This window comes from Gavia stellata, chromosome 6 (assembly GCF_030936135.1).
Source record: "Gavia stellata isolate bGavSte3 chromosome 6, bGavSte3.hap2, whole genome shotgun sequence".
NCBI lineage: Eukaryota > Metazoa > Chordata > Aves > Gaviiformes > Gaviidae > Gavia > Gavia stellata.
Window position 1 is genome coordinate 35,933,348 of NC_082599.1, and position 23,798 is coordinate 35,957,145.

A 23,798-nucleotide genomic window follows, 5' to 3' on the forward strand; every position below is an offset into this window, starting at 1 on the left:
GCTTCTCACAGAAGACAGCTCTGGAGCCCCCCTGCTACCACAACCTTGCCAGGCAAACCCAATACACCTAATTACCAATCAAAACAGTATCTACCTCCAGAAAACACTACTGTGTTTGCCTTAGTCTTAGTTCACTTACGCACATCTGGCACTACCATTGGTTATCTAGCTGTTTCACAGTCTCCCTTCAAGTGTACTCAGAGCAATGGCACCACGAACCTGAGAAGCAATGAGACTTTCTTAAATAGCAGACAACAGCTGAGGAACCCAATGTCAGAACAGATCAGGATACAAATGAACTTCATGTCCTTCAAAGGCAAGAACAGCTGACAAACAACAGATTTGTGAATGTCAGCAAATGTTACAAGACAGGTTTCAGGCATCCCCGTTGGAGAAATAACATCAAAGAATGACATCAAACATTAATGTACATCATCTTGAGAAAGAACATCAAAGAATGACATCAAACATAAATGTATATCATCTCGAGAAAGAACATCTTTTCAAACATGTCATCAAGAGAAATGGAAACATTGGTTGGGTAACAAGTTTGTTAAAAATTACTTTAAAAAATGAAGTATTACTTCAAACTGCTTGCTTTGTTCCTCCCCTCTTTTCTTCTTTTTATAGCACACAATTAAGAGTCTCATCAGATGTAGCATTTTTTTCTTACCAAAAGTATTTCTAAGCTGAAACTAAAGCAAAAAAACACCAGCCCCTGAACAAATTGTAGAGTAATCAAACAAAACTTTGCAAGGGACATCCAGACACTGTGGCCTATTAGTATTACTGACCACCTCCAGCCTTGTACCACATGAGTCAAATTTCCTTTAAAGCTAAAGCTTTTATCAGTACAGGTTTTTATAATTCACAAGATTATGCCTTTTAAGTCTTAATACCATTGGTTTACCATCACACTCAGTGAGGGAGGGACAAACAGTCTGATCAGTATTTCTTTTACTTTACTGTCAGTGTAAATGCCAACGTCTCCAGGGGAAGGGGGTAGCGGGAAACACGTTTCACCCACAGTAAATACAAATGCTTGAACTTGCCTAGGTCGTAGCTTTTTACCCCTTGACAACATTCTCCATAGCAAAACAAACATAGCAAGACTACTACCCTGTGCCCATTAACACTATGAGGGAATTACACAAGTGTAAAATACACTTTCCCAAGAAAAATGTATTCGTTTCAAACCAGCTGCAGCTTTTTAGGCAAAATCATAGCCTTTATAAGGGGGCACAAGGCTTGAAACGGGATATGTAATTAGGGTTTATAAGGCAGCACCCGCGTTTTCTGTCTGCTCCTTTCCCAACAAACCACCACAGCAGAGCGCTGGTTGCTGCTGTCCAGGTCCCGTCCTTTCCCCCCCGATCCCTCCCCTCTGACCGCCTCGTGGCTCAGACACCCCTCAGAAAGCACTAACGAGGACCGCAAAACGGGGTCGGGGAAGGCGAGGCCGAGCCACTGCCCGCCCCGACGTTCCTACCTACACACCCAAACCCCCACACCGGGACTCCGACAGGTGACCGTGGGCGCCGCGGGGCTCGGCCGTGCGGGGACACCAGGATCACAGTACCGTTAAGGTTGGAACATGACGGCCCGAGCGGCCGCTCCTCAGAGAGGAGCCGCTCCTCGGAGCGCGCCCGCTCCCCGTGGGGCTTCCCAGGGCCGAGCACACAGCCGCCCCACCAGCGGCGCGGCACACCCGTAACCCGGCCTCCGGCGGAGGTGCGGGAACACCCCGACAGCGGCCACCGCCTCAGCCCGCCACCGCCTAGAGGCAACCACTGCGCATGCGCCCAACGGCGCTGGCCGACCGACGGCAGGATGCGCCAGTGAGGTGAGAGGGGCGTCTCCGCCGCTGGCCAATCGCTGGGCGGCATGCCGGGGAGAGGCGGGCTGCGGAGTCGGAGGGCGGCGGCGGGCATGTGGCGGGCGCCGTTAGGGGGGCGCGGGCTGCTGCGGGCCATCGCCGCCGCGGCGGGGGGTGCCCTCCGGCTGGAGCCCACCCCCCGGGTGGCCGGGGCTCCCCGCGGGGGCTGCGCGGCGGCGCGGGGCGCGGGAGGCGGCGGAGCCGGGGCGCTGGGGGCAGTGGCGGAGCGGCGGCAGGCGGCAGGTAGGGCCCGGTGAAGGGCGGCCTAGCCGGGAGGGCTGAGCCACCGGGGTAAACCAGCGGGTCCTCTCGGTCCGCGACACTAGCCGTGGTCCTTTTGACTTCCGGCTTGGTACTTCGCTCTGGTTCTCTCGTGATTGTTAAGCTTAATTGTTCTCGAGGTGTTCTCAGAGGGCTCCCACAGGCTCACGGCGGGTGAGGGAGCACATGTGCCGAGCAGGCCCTCCCCTGCTAGTAAGGCACTGCTCAAGCGCCCTCAGAGCTGGTAACTCTGCGGGAAACACTGGTTAACGTGGTGCCACGGCTTCTGTGTGAGGTAAGGTGCTGGCCTGGCAGGCCCAAGTGTGGTCTGAGGCAGCATGTCAAGGAGGCCGCCAACGCAAGGGCCCTCGGCTCTGTCCTGCACTCTCCAGCTCTGTGAAATGGTGCCCTAAGCAAAATGTAACGCCTCAGGAAGAAAGTAACTGTTTGGTACGCATGGAATTTCATTCTGCAGCTGTGGGAGGATCCTGGGGGTGCATAGTGGGATGGAATCGCCCTTACCTTGGCTGAGACCACAGGCCTCAGGGTCACGGTGTTTGTGCTGAACCAGCATCACCTCCAAAGTCCTGCTGTAAAGTGGGGAGTCGGTGACTAGCATAGATGGACCCTGTGTGTAGACACATACAGGAACTTTTGTGAGGATAGTGATGCTGAGTTGGAGGTGTGTTTCTCTGATGTATGCTTGCAAAGAAATTTCCCTGTATAGATAACCGTTTTAGTAGCACGATGCCTGGTTACGGGTATAAGCATTGTGTGCACAGAGCTGGTTTGTTGTTGTAGCTGTTCTGCAAATCTCCAGCCTACATCTGACCATGACATTCAGTGTGGCAGAGTGTGCCTGGGGTTATTTAAACCATTCGTTCTCTTAAGTATGCGCTAGAGACTTCACATGTGGCTACCAGGCAAATACTTAACTTTTGTAACCGCTGCGTCTGGAGGAGCTGTGGCCACTGCTAATTTTCTGCATGTGTGACCACAGCAAAAATTGAAAGAGTGCATGAGTCCCTAAGCTCAAAGGCTTTCATTTACAGAGATCTGATCCAATTTCGTATCCCCATTCATGTATATAATTATATGTAGCTATTGTTCTTTTGTTTGGCTTTTTCTTTATATTGGTAAATACAAAGCTTGGCTTTGTGGTGATGCTCAGTCTGCACTAACGTTCACTTCATAGTGGCAGGCATGCATTGCTGACAGATTCAAATTATGCCTTAAATATGCACACAAGTTGCATCTACCTAATTAGGACAAATTAGAAATAAACTGATTTCGTGGTGTGAACAGAAGGTAGTTGCATTAATTTACAAGTTTCTAAGCTGGCTTGCTTGAACTGTTGAAGGACTAAAGCTTTGTCTGCAATATTGTAATCCTCTGTGGCAGAACAGGCTAGGGAAAAAGACAAAGAAGTGGCTTTCCTCAGTGTGAAGATAAAAAGTTGGCATCACATCAGCTCCATTTTCAATATATTGATTTCATCTACTTAAGATTATAGAGTAATTTCATCACCACGTATTAGCACAGGCCTGTTGAAAAGCATTGTTCTGAAATACTTTTAATTTTGTCTGTTGTTTTAGTAATGTCTGTTGAAGTACTTAGGTTTCATTCATCTTAATTGACAAATATCTGATGATAGCATTGACTCTTAAGTACTAACAAGAAATAAGGAAGTTACCTAAAATAAACTTTGATGTTTGCTAACTGCTATATCTAGTGATAGTGTCATTTACCAGAAGAGTGCTTAGTTCTCAACTTTGATGGTTTTAAAAATGATTTTCAAAAATCTGCAGTTCATGTTGCATTGTCAGTATCAAACGAATTCCACAGTGAGTGGCTAGCTTAGGCTATAATTCAGTTCATTGCTATTTTATGTCTTCTTAAGTGGTTGATTTTTGCAATTAAAAAGATAAATTGCTACTGTATTATTTTTTCTGTCTGTTCCAGATAATGTTCTTCCAAAGTTCAACATTGACTTTGTTGTAGCTCTGCTGAGGCAAGAAAATGCTAAAGACATCTGTGTCATCCAGCTACTTCCAGAAATAAAATACTGTAATTACTTTATAATTGTGAGCGGATCTTCAACACGACATCTCCATGCAATGGCACATTACATGCTGAAAATGGTAAGACAGTTCCCTCTGCACTCTCTGGGTTTTGGGGAATGGTTTTAAACATGAAAGGAATTTCCCCAGGACTGCACACGTAGGGGTGTACCAGCCAAGATGAAACTAATTATCCTTATGTCATTTAGTCCTTAATACATCTAGCAAGTAACTGTACTTTCTTCATTTAGTGGTGCTACTCAGAATGTAGAGAATATATTTTAAAAACAGACCTCTGTATTTAGAAGAGTGATGACGTTAGCACAGTTTGGTGGCTAGAACAAGAGTGATGTGAAATGGTGATGATGACCTGTGTCCACTTTTGTCTTCTGTCCAGCAAGCTTCATAGCTATTCCCACTCATTCAAAATAGCTTAATCTGACTGTTCTCAAACCCTAATCACTAAAATTTCCAGGTTCTCAGATGTATTGTATAAGGCTGGAAAAAAGACGGCATGTTATGAGGCATAGGATCTCCTCATGGACTTACTAAAGCAAACTGCTGGTTAATAGTCACCATACTGTGCATGTACAGGAGGAAAGGAGAAGCAGCAGCAGCAGCCGCCGTCCTTGCAGAGAAATCTTGCACTGTTTGGCTTTGGTAAAGTGTGAGCTTTTCAGTACAACAATAGAGGTCAGAATAAAAATAAAAAAATACAGGTAGAGCTTAGGAATAAGGACCAGACTCAGGGAGGGAGAAACTCTGTGGTCAGAAAAGAGCTAGCTGACTGTTACAAAGCACAGTGTGAGGAGTATGACTAGCCCCCATCTGGATAGGCTGTCTGTACTTGACCTGTAGTTTGCCTTCTCTTCATGCACTTTCTTTCCCTTCTTGACCCCATTTTTCCTTTGGCTCGTGGTTTTACTTTCTTCCTTCCAGTCCCATTGGTTTCAGCTGTGAGACCTGAGGCGGGGCAGGGGGGGGAAGAGAGGGGGGGAGATGGTAGTGCTTTTCAGTGCCTTTCTGAGCTGGTGAGGGGAGTTTCTTGTGTTCCCTGCAGGAACTGATGCATCTTTGCAAACTAAAATTTTGCCTTTTCAGTGTGATTTGAATATACTAAATTTAAGTGCTTAATATGTACCCTGTTACTTGCATAACTTGCTGGTCTTAAATCAACAGCACTCCATCCTCCTCAGACGAGGAGAGGTCAGTGAGATCTCTTTTGCAGAGACCCTGCAAAAACATGCCTGTGCTACAACTGGCTGCTCCCTCTGGTGGCTGTAAGAGCAGCTCTTTTGCAAGGGCAGAGCCTCTGGGGAGACGTAGCATCCTCCTGGGAGTCCTGAGAAACCGGGAAGCCTGGCCACTCAGGAGTGGCTGAACTTGCCTGGCATTGAAAGTTTTCTAGGCAAAAAGTAAGCTGAAGTTTAAGATGTAAAGCAGAGCAGGTGCTCAGGAGTGCTCCTAGGCAGCTGGCTAGCTTTACCATTACAGCATCTAAAACATTATCGTAATGCGTTATTTACCCCCACTAAAATGCAGAGGTGCTCATGTGTAGCATAAGGTCTTCCTGCGTTTCTTCCAGCAGTTTGTAAATGGCAGTCTCAGCTACTGCTTACCCCTTCCCATCTGGTTTCATGTTAGAGGAAGAAACTAACACTTGGCTTTATTATAAATCTTTTCACTATTACTCAGCCTTTAAAGACAAGGCTGAAGGGAACATGTAGTGGAGATCAGCCTTTCCAAACTCTGTTACGTCTCTGATGGCAGCGCATGCTGGGCTCTTTAGTATTTTAAGCAGACTTTCAGAGAGTCTTTGACAATTACCTGCTTTTGAGGGTATCTCACAAGCTGTCTTAGAGAAAGGAAGGTAGAACTAGTTCTGAATTACATTTTGAAAGTTCTCCATTCTGGTTAGCAAACTGGGGCCATTGTCCGGCAGCTCGCATTGTGTGGGCACAACCACAAACAGTTGCATTTTGTGGTAACTGCTTTCCCAGTGAAGTAGGCCTCATTTGCTAGTCAGCCATGCTCTTACAACCTGTTATTTTGTATTCTGTCTTTCATGGCAGAACCGATTGTTAGAGCCAAGCAGTTTCACTCTCTGTTTCCTTGTGGCCTTGTGCTGAAATAAATGTTGTTGTTGTTGGGTTTTTTTAATTTCAGATTGAAAAAGGTTTCCATATTTTTTTGTTGGCTGCTTCAACTAGAAATAAGGTAGAAATTTGAATAAAGGAGCTCTGTGAAGATGCAGCTGACTTCATCCCATTTTTTTTTCTATTGTTGCTTTTTGTAAAGAAACGAGTAGATTATGACCAGATCCGAAAGAGACAGTACTTAAGCCTCTAGTTGTCAAATTTCTTCAGCTCTGGTGGGTGCTTAGGTGCTTTATGTATCAGGTTGGGAGAGCTGGGCCTCTCAAGCCAGCATCTGTGAAAGCTACTGTGTTGCATAGGGAACCAGCTACCTTGCCCTCACTGAGCTTTTGCAGTCCAGCTTCGATCTACCCTCTCCCCTCTCCCACAGTGCTTCATAGCTTGGAAACCTGTGTGCCGGTCGTGTTTTCCCCTTATCTTGCAAGGAGTGTTGAGAGCATGCACTCAAGAGGCAGAAGGCTTGTTTAAATGCCTTCCTTATGGCATGGGTTGAAACCTGTTTTCTCACCACCCGAGAAAAGAATAAGCTTGGCATCTCCATTTCTGAATCCTTAACTAGCCAATGTAAAACAACAATGAAAGGTATCTGAAAGGAAATAACTTAAAGGAAAAAACTTAGTGGTAATGGCAGTTACAGGGAACCTATAACTGAAAGACTAATGCTAAGCAATTGTACTCCATATTCATCTTGAGAAAAAATGGACACCTATAAAATTCCTGTATGGGAATTCTGAGCATTAGAGTTCCAGATTTGATAATAAATACCCTTGAGAAATCTATACTTATTTTCTACTGCTGCAAGTGTATATTATTCTTTTTTGTGCAGACCCCAGAACCAACACTGAATAATCAAACCCATTTCAGATTTAAAATAACTCTATAAAGTGCTTTTAGGTAAATGCAAAGTATTTAATTTTCTGCCATTGCTTCTCTCTCAGTACAAGCATCACAAAGAAGAAAGTGATCCTCATACTCAGATTGAAGGGAAAGAGACGGATGACTGGCTGTGCATTGATTTTGGTAAATATTTGTGAATCTGACAAATACGAAGTTCTGCACAAGTCTTTGTTGAAGGAACTGTCTCACTGTGAACCCTGGTTGCTGTGGAGAGTTCACAATACTCTGCTGTTTTCAAACTCCAGTTGTTGTTGCTTGAACTCATTGAGATACTAAATAAATTTTCACTAAAGATCATTGGCACTGAAAAAGCAGTAGTTACTCTTCAGTGGCTAAAAAAGGTCTTAATAAATTGAAGATAACAGTAGTGGAAAGAGAAAAGCTACTTCAGTCAATTTTCTCAGGTTTTTATAATCCGTGTCTGGGGGAGTGGGAGCTCTTTGTATGCTGCCCTCGTAGTGAACTTTCAAATAGACTTTTCCACTGCCCAGATCATACCATGACATGGGGTAAAACCTCAGTCCTAAGAAATTGAGTTTAATTCTTTATTCTACAAGTGTGAAACTCTCTACTCAAACATAAAAGACTTTGCATTCAGAAAGCATTTCTCCTTCAATGCTAGCTCTAGAATCTCACCCTCTAACTTTGTGCTTTGGCTTAAAAGAGAGCATGGGTGGGTGAGGCGCACAGCAGCTAGTGATGTTAAGTCTCAGTTACTTTACTGTCAATGATTTTGGTAGTTATAAATGAAAACCAATTGAAATTTAAGGGCATAACTAGAAAAAAAGTGCATTAGAAGTATGCTGGAATTAATGTTCTCTACTATTGTTTGCACAGAATTAATGAAAACCTGTAAGAACAACCTTATTATGTCGAAGTTTGGACCTCTATCATTATAAAAGCCACCTGAGAAGCATGAGCAACACACCTAAGGAAAATTACTTGGCTATAGCTGAATGTTGTTGGTAATACAGGAAAGCTGAAAGTCCCATCTGTAACCTTAGGGAGGGGACTCTTTTGAGAAAAATTTCTTTCAGCTTACTTCCTCTGTCACCTAGAAGTCATAACTTTGGTCTGCAGTCTTGTGATGGTGTTTAAATTTAAACCAGAGTATTATCCCTCTCATTCTCCTGGCTGTAGTCTTGGAGTCTTTTGAAAGACTGACCAATTCCTAACTCTGTTCAAAGAACTGGAATCAACAACTTAAGAGACCTCCCATCAGCTGACCTGTTATATCTAGCCAGAATGTCAGTGGAAGACTTGAACACTTTGTGCAGCTGGAAGTGTCATTAATGCTTTACAGTTCATGTTAATTTATTGTGAATTTCTCTTCTGTGCAGGTAGCATAGTCATGCATTTCATGCTGCCAGAGACACGAGAGGCTTATGAATTAGAGAAGCTATGGACTCTTGGATCCTACGATGACCAGTTAGCACAGATGACTCCACAGTCACTGCCAGAAGACTATATTTGGACTGACTCCGAACAGCAGTGATCATCGTGAGACAAGAACTTAATGCAGCTGCTGAGTCGAAAGAGAAATGAGTGTGCCTTCACAGATCTGAGAGACAAACAGTCTTGATTACTGACTTAACAGTCACTACAGTTGATCAGTACAAAACAGTGTATTTACTAGATGTGCCTAGGTAGAGTTCTGAACAAGCTACAAAAATGATCAAAATCATTAGAATCATTTAGGTTGAAAAAGACCCTTAAGATCAAGTCCAACCATAAAACGTCAAAGAAGGAATCCTATCATAAGGGAGCTTCCTGGGGGAGTCACTGTCTCAATGGAGTTTGCAGTGAGAAGAGTGAGGAAAAGACAGATGCTTAAGCTACTTCCCCTAAAACTCATGCTCAGCCTCTACAGTAATTGTTTTTCTGGTATCTTTGAAAGACCTGCCTGTCATGGCAGTGCAAAAAAGACTTGAGTGCTGCAAGGAAAAACTATGTGAAATAATAGTACAGTTTATATGAGGCTTCTTGTATGAACCCCTTTGCTTCTGGTCACAATGAAGCAAGTCATGCTCTGAGTTGAAGGAGAAGAGAAAACAGTCTGGTGTTACCAAGCGCATAAAAGCCAAGAGCAGCAGTGGCAAACATCTCTTGAGTTAACAGAACAGTAAGTCAGTTTTTCAGCCAAGGCCAATCTGTTTTTAATAAAAAAAAACCTGAAGAGCTTCAATTCCTTGTCTTCATGTTAAAACATTCAGCTCATTTAAAGTGTGCAGTCGGTCCCTCTCCTAGTTTTCCTCTCACCTAGTTTCTGGAAAAAGATGCTGAGGCAACATGCTATGGCAGTGTAAACCTTCAGCTCCTTTGAAGTGGGCTAAAGTAGTTCTAAAGCAATCCCTTAGTCACTGAGCATTACTTGCTGCTAATGGACTATTCAGCACTTTCAGATGTCATTGCACAGTGTGTTCTTAGTCTGACTGCTGCATGGTCTAATAACCAGTTAGAAGAGCTTCAAGATGGTAACAAAACTTGTCTATGTAAAGCAAGATGCTTTTCTCTACTCCAGGACAGGGCTTTCATCATTATATTAGGATCTCTTGCTTCTGGAGAAGCTTGTTCCGCCATACATCAGGAAGCAGGAACACCGAGGGCAAACACCTTTTCTCCCACTACTTGAAGCTCTGTCTGCACCTCTTCCCTGCACAGCAGCTGCTGTTTGTAATGCTCAAAGAACATGACCTTGGTTTTAGCTCATGTGGTTGTGTTGTTTAGGGGGAAGGGGGTGTGCATGTGTTTGGGGTGGGTTTTTTTGTCTTTAAAAACAAAAAACCCCACAAAAAGTCTCCCTCATTTCAGACTGGTTGTGTTTTCTTGCTCTAGCTGTGTTTGTAGCCTCTGTTCTTTCAGAAACAACTGCCCCCGAGTTCACCTGCTCTTCAGTACGAGGCAGGAGATAGTTTTGCAAATTAAGCAAGGAGCATTTATTGAATGTAGTTAAACTATGCAGATAAAACATCTTTGCCCATGAAATAAAGGTCTTGGTGTTAAGTCTGACTGCAAAGAAAGATTTTCAAAATGCTTCATGATGCTTTGCAATAAGTAACCCACATGGGGGAAGGATAACCTTGGCTGTCTTACAGAGTGATAGGTTCTAAATCAGGCATCTTCTCCTAAGGGGGATACGTAGGAGTATCTTTGGATCATTCCCTGAAACCATTTGCCTTTTGCTGCTGCTGCTGAAGATAAGTAATACTAGATGAATAGAGGCAGGTTCAGCAAACATTATGCCATTATATGAACCCATATTTAGTAACCAGAACTACATACAGTATCCTGTCTCAAAGAGCACAGTAACAAAATGAGCATCCAGAAAAGAACAGCAAGAGATAGGGAACAGCTTCCCTGTGGACAGACTAGGACCCTTGCAGCTGGAAAGGGGTAATAGTCTGTAAGATTAAAAAAAATAAAAATCAAATGAACTGAGGAGACAAACCCCAGTAAAATAAACGAAAAAGCATAACTGAATTTACTGCCAAAGCACATTGGGAAAAGGAGTTACATGGAACATCTGCTGGTCACTATTAAATAATCAGAACTGCCAGCTCAGGAAAAGAATTTCCTCATCCCCCATTTAAACAGAAGCATTCATAATCTGTGCCAAGCTACTGTGTTGCCCCAGCCAGGCTACCAGCCTGACTTGGTGAGCCTTTGGCCTGACCCCCTTAAAAACTGGGAGCTGGGAAGTAAGTCTGGATGATGAGCACTGTGCAACATTAAACCCCTTTTGGAAGGAAAACATTTGGGAATGGTTTCAGTTCTACCGATCAGGTGATTTCTGTGTAAAATAAAAAAAATGAGCAGCTTATCCAATGAGTCTATAGATTCATCCTGTACAGAGGTACATGCAGGTTTGTCTCTGTGCAGGCAGGGTCCCTTGATGATGGGATGAACAGGACAAACAATTATCAAGGTGAAACTTTTGTCATTTCACCAACTGCCTGTACTGCATTTAAGTAACTTCATTATCAAGCCATGTTTGCACTGATCCGTTGAGCTAACATCTCTGTTACAGCCCAACTTGAGTGCTTACTCCACAATTTTTCATCTTCATTTAAAAATCCTATGCCCTAGTCCCATGTCCAGACCATGCTGTCCTGCACAGCATACATACAGAGCGCATGCCTTTGAAATTGCAGCTTAGGAATAAAAGCTTTGGAAGGTTAGAAGCAGACAAAAGCATCATGATTAAGCAAATGTTTAAGAGTTAGGGCTTAGCTGTCACAAATGCACCAGCGATTCAGAGGAAGGCTTAACTTACATTGCTCAAATGGCAGGGATGCCAGTTCTGAGAAGATAGCTCAATATTGGCATGAAAAATGAGCTTAGAGTACCCTGTGAAATGCAGTACCCTATGCAGTGTCTTCTACAGACATAATTTCTTCAATTCCCTCTTTCTGCTCGTTGTTCCCAGTAAAAGAGCTGTGAAGGCAAGTGGGAGGGTGCAAGAGTTTGGAAAACAAGTTTGTATCTTTTAAAGCAGAGTGGAAAACCAGAATTCTATTATTCATGACACTTCTTCATTCCCCAACCCCTCCCTCTCACTCTAAAGCATTCAGTTAAACATCTAATCTCATTTCTATTCCAAATAATGTTAACAAGGATCTAAATGGAGTTGCAATACAACCTCACTGGCAATTGGTGTGTGTTTGGGTGGTGGTGGTAGGAGCGAGATACAGGTTGCCACCACGTTTGCTCACTAGTGTGACTGGTTCTGCCTATCCAAGCTTCTAGAGCCATGTTCATTACACAGTTTCATCACACTGATAGCGCCGAAGTAAAGACTAGGTAAAAAACAGCCTCCAAAAAGTTTAACTACAGATCTTTTGCTGCAAACTTGTGAAAGATTCCTTCATGTTTGCCTGGGGTCAGGACTGTTGAATACCCATCCCCTCCACAGCAAACTGGCCTAGATGACCTGCATAAGACTGAAACCATGAACTACAGGTTTTACTACAGACTGTATAGCATTGTTATATGAGAGGGAGCCACAGAAGTCACTGCTTGTAGTACAAACATTGTAAGCTGCCTGCTGGATGGCCTAGCAGCTATGGAATACCTGTGGGTAACTGTTTATCCTCCTTATGCAGTTACTATGGACAGAAAACCAACTTGATCAAAGCACCACAAATACTTAGAACAGTCTGTCCCTACGCCTCAATTAGTTTAAAAAAACACCACACAACTTTATCTGATGATAGGAGTTAAACTCTTTATTCCATTCAGAGGCATCTGGCAAGTGGAGCTGCATTGGGGGGCACATTACAGATGAAAAATGATCCATACTTTGTGGATACTGAAATCATTTACAGTATTATTTTCTAGCTATTCCCAAATACTCCAAATTACCAAGTCTCAATTGAAAAGAAAAACATGATTTACCATACTAAGTCTAGAAATTTAAGAGAAATGACAGTATTTAAATCAGCAGATGTAAATGCAGCGCCTATTTGTAAAGTAACTTTTATGGAAAATAATGAAGTCAAATCCTTCTCAAATGTTAAGAAAGGAACGTCAGACTGACTTAAGCCTCAACAAAAATTAAAATGCTATGACTTTTCGTACTTCAGTAATTTTAAATTCATTGTAAGAAAAAAAATTATCCTAAAGGCTAGATGAAGGTCACTGTCAAAAAAGGAAAAGAAATTCATTTTTCTTTGCTAAAACTACAACATAGGTTTGTGGTTTTTAAACCAATTAGTAAAGAAGAGATGCAGGAAAAACACTTCAGACCATTTTCAAAATTATCTAATCTGTACAACAATGATCTTTGGGAAAATTATCTAGTCTATGTAGTAATGCCTCTATTTCAACATGAACCTAAGAGGTAGATAACAAAATGATGAAACAAATGTTTTTGCTTGTTGTGCCCCTCAAATCAGTGCAGCATGGTGATTCTGATCATCTCATGCACAAAAAACATCACAAAAAAAGGTTCAGAGGTAATAGCATGGCTCTGTCGACCACACACATACAGGCGCGCACGCGCACACACACACACACAGCAGTCTTTATGCACCATGTGTTGCCACATTTATTTTTTTTTCTTAAACTGAGGTAGACTGAAGTTTATTGTAGAAACTTGAATGTGTCACTATTACCACAATCATCATTCAAATTACATTCGGAAATTAAAAAATTTGGTAACTTTCCTGTTATCCCTGCCTTTTGACATTTTTTTCTTCTCTAATGGTTGGTTGCAGAACGTGCATAAATCCTGCTGCATCTATTAGAAGCCAGGCTAGAGAGGTTGTTGGTTTTTTGTTTGTTTGTTTTTTCTTGTAATAGTTTTTAAAACCTTCGAAGTGGCTTAGTGTGGCCCATAACAGCGGCTGGATATGTAAACTTAGCCTTTCATTATCTTTCAATGTGATCAAACACTGTTTGACCTTCCCCCATCGTGGTAACTGAAAGCAGTATGATGTGATCTGCAGACAGTGGAGACCCTCGTGGCCTCAAATACACTCTAGCAGATCAAGTGTTCTATCAAACTGAAGATGAAGCTTGCTCTTTGAACAAAATGGCAAAGTCCAAATGGGCTGCAAATGGTTAAACATAGCATTATTAGGTAGTGATGGTCAAAGGCACAAAGGGTTCATGCATTCAATCAAGTAGCACAAAAAAAAAATTCAGCCTCTTGCAGCCTTCTAAATTTTTCCCCCAACCCCAGCCTCTTGCCATCACTTCCTTGTCCTGTTCCCAAAAAAGTACCGTCACAAACTTTTTCATCCCATCTTAAAAGAAAACTAAACGGCATTGCTGCTATCAGAATGTTGGCATCATTCACTATCTTTTGAACATTCACTGAATTTTTTTTTTTTAAACAAATGATGGTGTTGAAATCCTCAGAAAATCTGAGGCTATGTTTTTTTTACCCACCTTACTCCCATCAGCCAGCAGCTAGAAGTGCTCTACTATATTTTTTTTCCTCCGATAAGTCTGTAGTACTCCTGGCTGGTGGCTGATCAAATTTTAATTTTTTTTAAAAAAATAAAATGTTCAAGAACTATTAGCTTTATAAAGTATACAAAATACCAAAAAAAAAAAGCAAAAAAGGAACAATTTCTCATTGAGGTACTAAATGCCTGAGGTAGTTTAGTAAAATGCATATTTATCTTTTTATGCCCTGGCCAACACCATTCAACACTTCCCTTAGGTTATTCATGGCAGTGTCATGTAAAAATGCAACCAAATTCTTTTTAAAAAAATGCCACTTGTTTCAACATTGGGGCTAACACTTAAAGTCTTGTCAATACCCTTGCTCTAACCCTAGCCCACCCGCAATCCCACCCTCCAAATGTGTTTCTTCTTTTACAACTGGACCTATAAGAGCAATGCCTTTTTTTGTTGTTGGTTTTTTCCTTTTCTTTTTTTTTTTTAAACCAGTGAACTCAGAAGAGAAAGCTTCATTAAACCAAGTTCTAAAATTGTTGGGGAATAATAAGAACAATAAAAAAGACTAACGAGTTTATGTTAAATTGTGAGAATAGAACAAAAGGGAAGTGAAGGGGTCCTTATTTTAAAGCTGGGTTTCAAAAGTTTGAGAGAGCCTAAAGAATACATTCTCAGAGACAGTGTTCAACGGTTGCCTGGTCCTCGAACAGGTGATTGGCTTGGTGGATCTTCTGCATATAACTTCAACAGGTGCTCACCACCCGTCTCTGTCGCACAGTCTGTCTTTGGTCTGGCATCTGTCTCTGATGGGCCATTTCCTAAACCTTTATTTTCGTCTTGGCTGAGGCTGTCCGCTTTGCAAAGTTTTTTGCTGTTGCTGCTGCCTTCTTACCTGAGCCAGTATTTCCTGAATTTTTCTCTGAGCAAGCTGAAGGACAAAGAACAAAACAACCCATCATGATGCCACGTTGCAGTGACTGCTGTTTACAACCGACTATAGATGCTACTGGGATTAAGAAAATCTGGAATAACTAAGTTCCTAGTACTGACAAGATTACTCATTAGTTAAATACACTTGGGTTAGTCATGATGTACAACTGATTTTTAATTTTTCTTCTTTTCCACCTACCACAGCTACCCACATGGTCACTTTTCACATCCGTAATATAGAAAGCATGAGCATAGGAAGATGACTACCAACATCAAGACTGTTGAAGCTACAGGCTACTTCAGTATCTCCAGAGGAGTAAAATGAATGTCTTGTAAGAACCACTGTTGTAATAGAGAGTGGATTTTTTTTTTTTTTTTTTTTTAGAGACCAGGAAATTCAGAAGGTCAGACTTACAGGACTTACCAGCCCTCCCATGTCCTTTCTGAACTACAAGTCACCTGTAGCAAAGTATCAAAAGGAATTGGTCTGAACTAAAAGTTAAGTGAGGGAAGGAATCTTATGATCCTTTTCTATATTATATTAAATCAACAGATTGGGCGATGTGGACAAATTGCATATATAGGTGTGCAGCTCTTGCCAGGTACTGTCAGATGGCTTATATCTCCCCCCTTCCATCTGAATTTCAGTCCGATCACAACTTGGGTTTTCTTTTGCTTTTGAAGTTTTAGGAGTGCCAGAGCCTACATGTATTGGTAGGAGAGTTTAAGAAGATTGTTTTATATATGTAAAAGTGCGATATTGTTATAAATCTCTCTCACAGGCATGAGGAAAGTTTATCATAGCAAGACAATTAGAGGAGCCTGGCAAGCAGTGCTTTCTGTATCCTGAGTAAAAGTCTTCTATCCCTTGGCTCTGCACTTGGATATAAAAGACAGACCATGGAAACATCAAGGTAATATAGAAATTCATTCCAGTCCTCCTACCTGGCATGCATAGAAGTGACCAGTTATTTTCACAACCACCTGATCATTTTCATCAGGTGTCTGGTCACGGGGGACTACAACTTCTGCACTTGTCAAGTTTTGAAGCTCATTTACCTATAAATAGATAGTAGAAGTCAGAAAATCTTAAATAAAAAAATATCCCACAACCACCAAGCCTCAAACGATACTGCTGACCACAAAAACATCCTCTAAGTTATGTTTAAACAAAGAAACCCACTAACAGAAAGCATCTTTGTGCAGGAGTCTGCACTTTGCAAGATGAGCCTCTTGTGTCTCTAACATAAATTAGCACCAAGTTCTCTATGTTTGTAGAAGTATTTTAAAGACTAAATACAACACAGAGAAGGTGTTAAATTCAAGACTTAAAAAAGCAAATAGATCCCACAGTGTTTACGGTTGAGTTTACAAGTTTAAGGTCAGAAAACTCATACAATGTATAATGTAGGAAAGAAAAAAATATGTCGAAGTATTTATACATTTTTCCTTGAAAAACCTCCACAAGATGGAGAACTCTAAACAGAATAATGAATCACAGAAACACTAAGGTTGGAAAAGACCTGTAAGATCATCAAGTCCAACCATCAACCAACACTACCATGCCCATTAAACCATGTCCCACAATGCCTCGTCCACACGTTCCTTGAACACCTCCAGTGAGGGTGACTCCACCACCTCCCTGGGCAGCCCGTTCCAGTGTCTGACAACCCTTTCAGTGAAGAAGTTTTTCCTAATATCCAGCCTAAACCTCCCCGGCACAACTTGAGGCCATTTCCTCTTGTCCTGTCGCTAGTCCCTTGGGAGAAGAGACCAACATCCACCTCTCTGCAACCCCCTTTCAGGTAATTGTAGAGAGCGATAAGGTCTCCCCTCAGCCTCCTCTTCTGCAGACTGAACAACCCCAGTTCCCTCAGCCGCTCCTCATCAGACTTGTGCTCCAGACCCCTCACCAGCTTCGTCGCCCTTTTCTGGACACGCTTCAGCACCTCAATGTCCTTCTTGTCGTGAGGGGCCCAAAACTGAACACAGGATTCGAGGTGCAGCCTCACCAGCACTGGGTACAGGGGCACAATCACCACCCTACTCCTGCTGGCCACACCATTTCTGATACAGGCCAGGATGCCGTTGGCCTTCTTGGCCACCTGGGCACACTGCTGGCTCATATTCAGCCAGCTGTTGACCAACACCCCCAGGTCCTTTTCTGCCAGGCAGCTTTCCGGCCATTCGTCCCCAAGCCTGTAGTGTTGCATGGGGTTGTTGTGACCCAAGTGCAGGACCCGGCACTTGGCCTTGTTGAACCGCATACAACTGGCCTGGGCCCATCGATCCAGCCTGTCCAGATCCCTCTGCAGAGCCTTCCTGCCCTTGAGCAGATCAACACTCCAGCCCAGATTGGTGTCGTCTGCAAACTTACTGATGGAGCACTCAATCCCCTCATCCAGATCATCGATAAATACATTAAACAAGACTGGCCCCAAAACTGAGCCCTGGGGGACTCCGCTTGTGACCGGCTACCAACTGGATTTAACTCCATTCACCACAACTCTCTAAGCTCGGCTGTCCAGCCAGTTTTTCACCCAGCAAAGAGAAGGGTCCAAATTATTTTCAGTAGCCTGTCAGCTTCCGTAGTGTTAAGAAGAGGTAAGGTTAGAGTCTTTGTCCCATTTACACTCATTTTATTTTAGAAATGCATAGCATTATTTAATTAAAAATGTTTTAGATTAAGAACTTTAGATGAACGTAACTTCAAAGGATTAGCTATTAGTTAGCAAAATGTTTAAGCCTTATACACATATAAACACTGAAATAAGAAACATTAACTGAACAACACTAAAAGTTTTATTTCAGCTACTTACTGTTTTGCCTCCTTTGCCAATAACTCTACCAGCAGCATAAGATGGCACTTTTATATGAGCCTCAAGTTTCACTTCTTCTTTAGGTCCAAAGAAATTTTCTTCTTTAAGTTTTCCATAGATTCTCCCCTGAGCCTGCAAAAATGCTTTCAGTTAGAGAATGCGCTTATTAAAATGTAGTTAACTACAACAAATTCCACAGAAAGGAGAATTCTCAGTACACAACCCTGAAAAAGTGTTTTCCATAATAAATACAGTAACTATTTTCCTAGAAGAAGTCTTTGTACCAAACTAGGAAGCACCACTGTCCAACTTTAAAGATTGCATGACAAACGAGGGAATCATGAAGCAATTTAAACAGAAATCATTATCATTCTGCTTTGCAGTAAAAATACTGCTTTTAAAAGAAACTATTACATCTCTGTAGAGGTAAAGAGTGGTAGAGAGAACTACTGTCTGGCTGAAGCATTTTTTATTACACCCAGAAGCACAGAATACAATTAATTGGCTCAGAAACCCATTCTTTTAAGGATGCTAAACACAAAAAAAGCCACAACACACCCCCCTCCCAACAAGTCATGGGATAAAGACTCCAGTTAGAGCAAACAGCTTACTTTTACAATCCATTACAACGAACTGTTTAAAAATAAATAAATCTGAGCTTGCTCAATTTTCTAAAGTGAAAAATCAAACTGCCTAGATCTAAATAGCACCAAGGGAACAGTATTACTCCGACCAGCACTCAGTTCCCTTTTCTGGGGAACACGCAAGTGCCAGGTAACAAGAAGAATGTCCACTGAGACTAAGCTCATGAATCTTGTTGATTTTTAAACACATTTGTTTCCTTATTCCCTGCTGTTCATCAGTGAATTCTTGAGAAATGGTAACCAGGACTTCTACTCTGCATCTCCTAGAGGCATCGAAAGAACATTTCTATTGAGATATTGAAGAGAGATGCTCTGTAAAGACCATAAACCTAGGACCACAAAGTCTTTCCTGTTCAAATTCTTTATCACATTCTTTAAATCACATTCACCAGCCCTGTCACTGCATACATGCTAAATCCAACCATCTTACAGGCCATGACTGCAGTGGAACATGAAAAGTCAAAAAAAGATTGCATGATGTGATAATTATTTTAAATAGTGGCAGCTTATTTTATCTTATTTCTAGCTCATGTACTAAAAGCCTACTCAAGTTCATGCTACTCTAGAATAGGTAAGATAAAGATATTTTGTGACCTTGGAGCTGAAAGTACTCGGTATTTTGGGTAAGTCAGACTCCACCTGAAGAGTATGGAAAAATCTGTAGCACATGGCTTTGACCTAGGTGGGATACTGCAGGTCGTGTGACCCTGTCACAGAGGACAAAAGCTATCAACTTTCCAGTGAGACAGAAGACTACACAAAAAAGCCATACAAAATATCAGTACAACTACCACGTTCTGGCACCATCAACAGCCCTAGAATCAGAGATTCCTGCTCCAGGAAAACACTTCAAAAGGGTTTGCCAAGAGCAGATAAAATACTACTCCCAGTCATCATCTTAAGGTGGAGATTTTGAAACTATTTCCAGATTTGTTAGAGACAGACAGTAGCCATCATAGCCCTTTTTATTTCAATGACAATGCTTTTTGTGTGCATAACACCTTGACAACCTGCACAGGCTGCTCAGTGGGAGAGGTACTATAGGAAAAAAACGTGCATTACTGCTGAATTATAAAGCAAGGTGGGATGCTGACTTTTTAAAAAGGTAGTAGATGTATTTCCAACATCCCAAATACTTCAGCTCTTGAAAAAGTCTTTAAGGAAAGGAAACAACTTAACTAGGCTGCAGCTCCTTCACAGTAAAATAGTGGCTGAAAGATGTTGCCTACACTAGATTCCACTTCGCTTGCATGTGTCCCACATCCAAGGCAACATTATCATCTCCGAATATTGGTGTCACAGGTATGCCTAAACTCTAGGGAGCACTGCTGCAGAGGCTGTAAACAGTGGCATATTCTCTTCCCATTGCCTTGCTAATAAATAACCCTGCATACCGCAACATCCTCAGGCTACTGCAGCTGAGGAAGAAAGGGGTGCAGCCACTGCAGCTACCATGGACATGAATCACAGACAGAACACAATGTAGTAGGGAAAGGATGCCAAACTCACAGGCTCTGGGATGACGCTGCCTCTCCGAGAGCTGGTTACTCATCTGAGAAGCAGCTATTCCCTCTTCAAGTTGTTGTGCACCCAGATTACATTCTCGGTGCCTAACAAGCAATAGCCTAAGCTCAAAGATAGAGAAGACCCTTCTTAAACAGAGCTTAAGAACAGCATTAATGAAGCTTGGCCCTGATTGTAATGCTTCATGTTAACAGTGGTGGTAAGAGAAAGGACTGAACTCTGCCTCTGCTCATCTCAGTCAAGAGGGCATTGCTGAAAGAGTAGTAGAAGACTATGAGGACTGGAGCTGAAGGAAGCCCCAAGAGATAATCCCTCTTTTTCACAAGACCAGCATACTCAGGAACATCGGCTGTGGTAGTACATTGATCCCTCTTTGCAAGCAGAAGCCCAAGTGTAGAGAAGTGACTGATTTATGTAGTTTTAACCAGTGTATGGCGTGCAGAAAAGGGGGACTTTCCTCCTTGCATGATCCAGGCTGGGGAGAAGAACTGGCAGAATAACTCTGTGGGACTTCAAGTCTATCTTAGGGACGAAGCCTGAGGACAAGCCTTTGCCTACATGAAAAGTCAGGAAAACGGACACCCAAATCTACTTGGCCTGCTACTGCTTGAGGGTAAGTTCACTGATATCTGATGGAAAGAAAAGGTAGTCAGAATCTGACCTTGTGCTAATCCCAGATCACAAGAGCACTCCATACATAGAACATGCCATGCGGCCAAGCCCACATGCACACAGAAAGCCTCAAGAAGGCAGAGCTTCCAAGTTATGCTTTGCCTTCAATAACTTCTCAAATGTGTATTGTAACTGAGCAATAATCCCAAATGCATCTAGTTCGCTATCACCACTGCAAAATACCTGCCCTGATACTCCTCCAAAACTCCTAAAGGCATTAATGAAACTGATTCTAGATATGCCTGAAGTTTGTGCACCTCCTTCTTGCAAGATGCCCTGAAGCAAAAATACAAAGACAAAAACGAGAACAGGCAAGAGAACGATGCCAAGACATGAACTTTCAGGTGACTTTCTACGTGCTCTGGGCCTCATCTGTGATGAGGCCAGTTTGCTGCACTGAGCTGTCTGCATCACTCCTAACATGGTCAACTCCTTTTGGGGTAACTAGATTTATCCCTTGGCACTTAAGGCAGAAGGCCACTCCAGAACTCAATTTGAACACAAATGGGATAATCAGGTTGAGTATCTCCTTGTAGTTGTAGTGGAAATACAATTAGAAATCTTGCATTTATCTGCAGAGATACCCAAAAAGCATTTTCCATTTGGCATGCAACAGTAACCTGGGAAGACTCAGTCTCTCATCTTGTCAGGTTTCTTATTTCAATTAAACACACTGAACTGTTGCACGTATTAAGACAGCCTAGAAAGACTGAACTGTTGTGCTCGTAGATAAAAGGGAAAATTAGGAATTTAATATGGCCATATTTTCATGCGAGACTTGATTCTAACTTACATGAAACTCCCACCGTTTTCAGGTGACCAGAATGTGGCCTCTGATAGTACTGTATTACTCAGATTCACAGAATCACGACAATTGGAAAAGACCTGTAAAATCATCAAGTCCAACCATCAACTAACACCACCATGCCCACTAAACTACGTCCCGCAATGCCATATCCACACGTTCCTTGAACACCTCCAGTGAGGGTGACTCCACCACTTCCCTGGGCAGCTTATTCCAGTGTTTCACCACTCTCTCACTAAGGAAATTTTTCCCGATATCCAGCCTAAACCTCCCCTGGCACAACTTGAGGCCATTTCCTCTTGTCCTGTCACTTGGGAGAAGACACCAACTCCCACCTCTCTGCAACCCCCTGTCAGGTAATTGTAGAGAGCGATAAGGTCTCCCCTCAGCCTCCTCTTCTCCAGGCTGAACAACCCCAGTTCCCTCAGCCCCTCCTCATCAGACTTGTGCTCCAGACCCCTCACCAGCTTCATTGCCCTTCTCTAGACACCCTCCAGCACGTCAATGTCCTTCTTGTAGTGAGGGGCCCAAAACTGAACACAGGATTCGAGGTGCAGCCTCACCAGAGCCGAGTACAGGGGCACGATCACCTCCCTGCTCCTGTTGGCCACACCATTTCTGATACAGGCCAGGATGCCGTTGGCCTTCTTGGCCACTGGGCACACTGCTGGCTCATATTCAGCTGGCTGTCAATCAACACCCCCAGGTCCTTTTCTGCCCGGCAGCTTTCCAGCCACTCGTCCCCAAGCCTGTAGCGTTGCCTGGGGTGGTTGTGACCTGGCGGATTACCTGGTCATAGAAGGAGATCAGGTTGGTCAAGCAGGACCTGCCTTTCATGAACCTGTGCTGGCTGGGCCTGATCCCTTGGTTATCCTGCACATGCCCTGTGAGCACCCTCAAGATGATTCATATGATACACCTTTCAGCACAAGAAAAGCAAAAATCAAGTGTTCACTAAAATTCTGAATAAAATGGTGCTCAGAACCAAGTGTTTTGTTTTCAATATTGTCCCTTACAGTCCAAAGGCCACTACAGACTGACAAGTTTTCATATGTTGTACCTTGAACTGAGCTTCTGGAGGTCCAGTGATGATAACCATTCTCAGCTTGGCATCTGGTCCTTCAGCAGGAGCAATCTGGAATGGATAAACACAACTTTTGGTAGCCGTCTTTTGAAGGAATAGTTTAAAGCCACCTCCTCCCCATTTCAGTCTCACATTCTGTTCAAGAGTGAAAAATTATTCGTTACAGCAGCAGCATTACACTTCAGTCATGACAGGTTTGTTCTCTTTAAAGTGCATTAATTAACTATAATGAAATATGGAGAAATTGGCCAAACCATAAGCAAATTTACTTCTGAATATTAAAGGCATAGCTACTCACCCACATATGGCAAAATCCCACAAGCCATTTTCATGTGGCTATGAGTGATGCAAGACATGTAGCCTTCAGAAAAGACAAGCATGGTTGATAGAGGTTCTCATCCCTACTCGCTAACTTAAATAGTCTAACAAGTTTTGCTCATTAGAAAAAGTTTGCGTCCATCCCTCTGAGAACAGAGGATCACTTTACTACTGTAACTAACCACATCCAAAACATTCCTCTATACTGGACAATGAGTTCGCAGTTTCCAAGGGGTTTGTATCTACAGACATTTATTTGTGTGACCCAAATAAAAATTAAGCTCCACCAGAGCTGAGACAGAGATGCCTGTAGGGTCTTTAGCAGTTCATGTCACCACAAAAGTAAGATTTTTGTGGGTGTTGTTCTCAGACTCCAGTGGCATTAAATAATTCAAACTAGCCTCTGACATTCTGGATGAATCTTTTGTTTATCACAACTGACATTTCCAGTGTTACATCTAGTATTACATAGCCACTGTTGAATGGGCAATATATTAAACACTACAGGATTTCATCTTAGCTGTTGGCATAGGGATGTTATTCATATTTAACAGCTGTAGTTTATTTCAGACAAATTACCAGTCACCATGCATCATTTTCACTAAAGAATTTTGTTAACCAAAGTTTATATAATTATTCTTATTGTACCCTAAGATGGAGAAGACATTACATACTAGTTATCTGGTTTGCATATTTATTTTTCATATGATTTCTGCATTCCAACTGGCTATATCTAAAAATACACATTCATTTTACAAGCAGTACATTTATATGACATGACATTGTGGTAAGGGCAAGCACAGACTAAATCCATTCATTCTTTGAAACACAAGTATTTTAGAGGGG

At 42.5% G+C, this 23,798-nt stretch overlaps 2 protein-coding genes across 4 annotated transcripts in view; one reads left to right on the top strand and one right to left on the bottom strand.

Moving 5' to 3' along the window:
* The first annotated feature begins 1,929 nt into the window (after window positions 1–1,929).
* On the top strand, window positions 1,930–10,253 carry MALSU1 (mitochondrial assembly of ribosomal large subunit 1). The gene is made up of 4 exons (XM_059818888.1): window positions 1,930–2,119; window positions 4,100–4,278; window positions 7,292–7,373; window positions 8,591–10,253. Exons 1-4 carry the CDS (start codon window positions 1,930–1,932, stop codon window positions 8,743–8,745), a joined length of 606 nt encoding a protein of 201 aa, XP_059674871.1. The 3' UTR covers window positions 8,746–10,253.
* Window positions 10,254–14,945: 4,692 nt separating this feature from the next.
* The window catches only part of IGF2BP3 (insulin like growth factor 2 mRNA binding protein 3), a 116,931-nt gene continuing 108,078 nt past the window's right edge, over window positions 14,946–23,798 (bottom strand). For all 3 annotated transcript variants that reach the window (XM_059818591.1, XM_059818590.1, XM_059818589.1), the window contains 4 exons: window positions 22,611–22,685; window positions 17,906–18,037; window positions 16,032–16,145; window positions 14,946–15,084 (listed from right to left, as the gene is read on the bottom strand). In XM_059818591.1, the coding sequence (XP_059674574.1) occupies window positions 14,983–15,084; window positions 16,032–16,145; window positions 17,906–18,037; window positions 22,611–22,685 (423 nt within the window). In that variant the 3' untranslated portion in view covers window positions 14,946–14,982. The remainder of the gene's footprint in view (window positions 15,085–16,031; window positions 16,146–17,905; window positions 18,038–22,610; window positions 22,686–23,798) is intronic.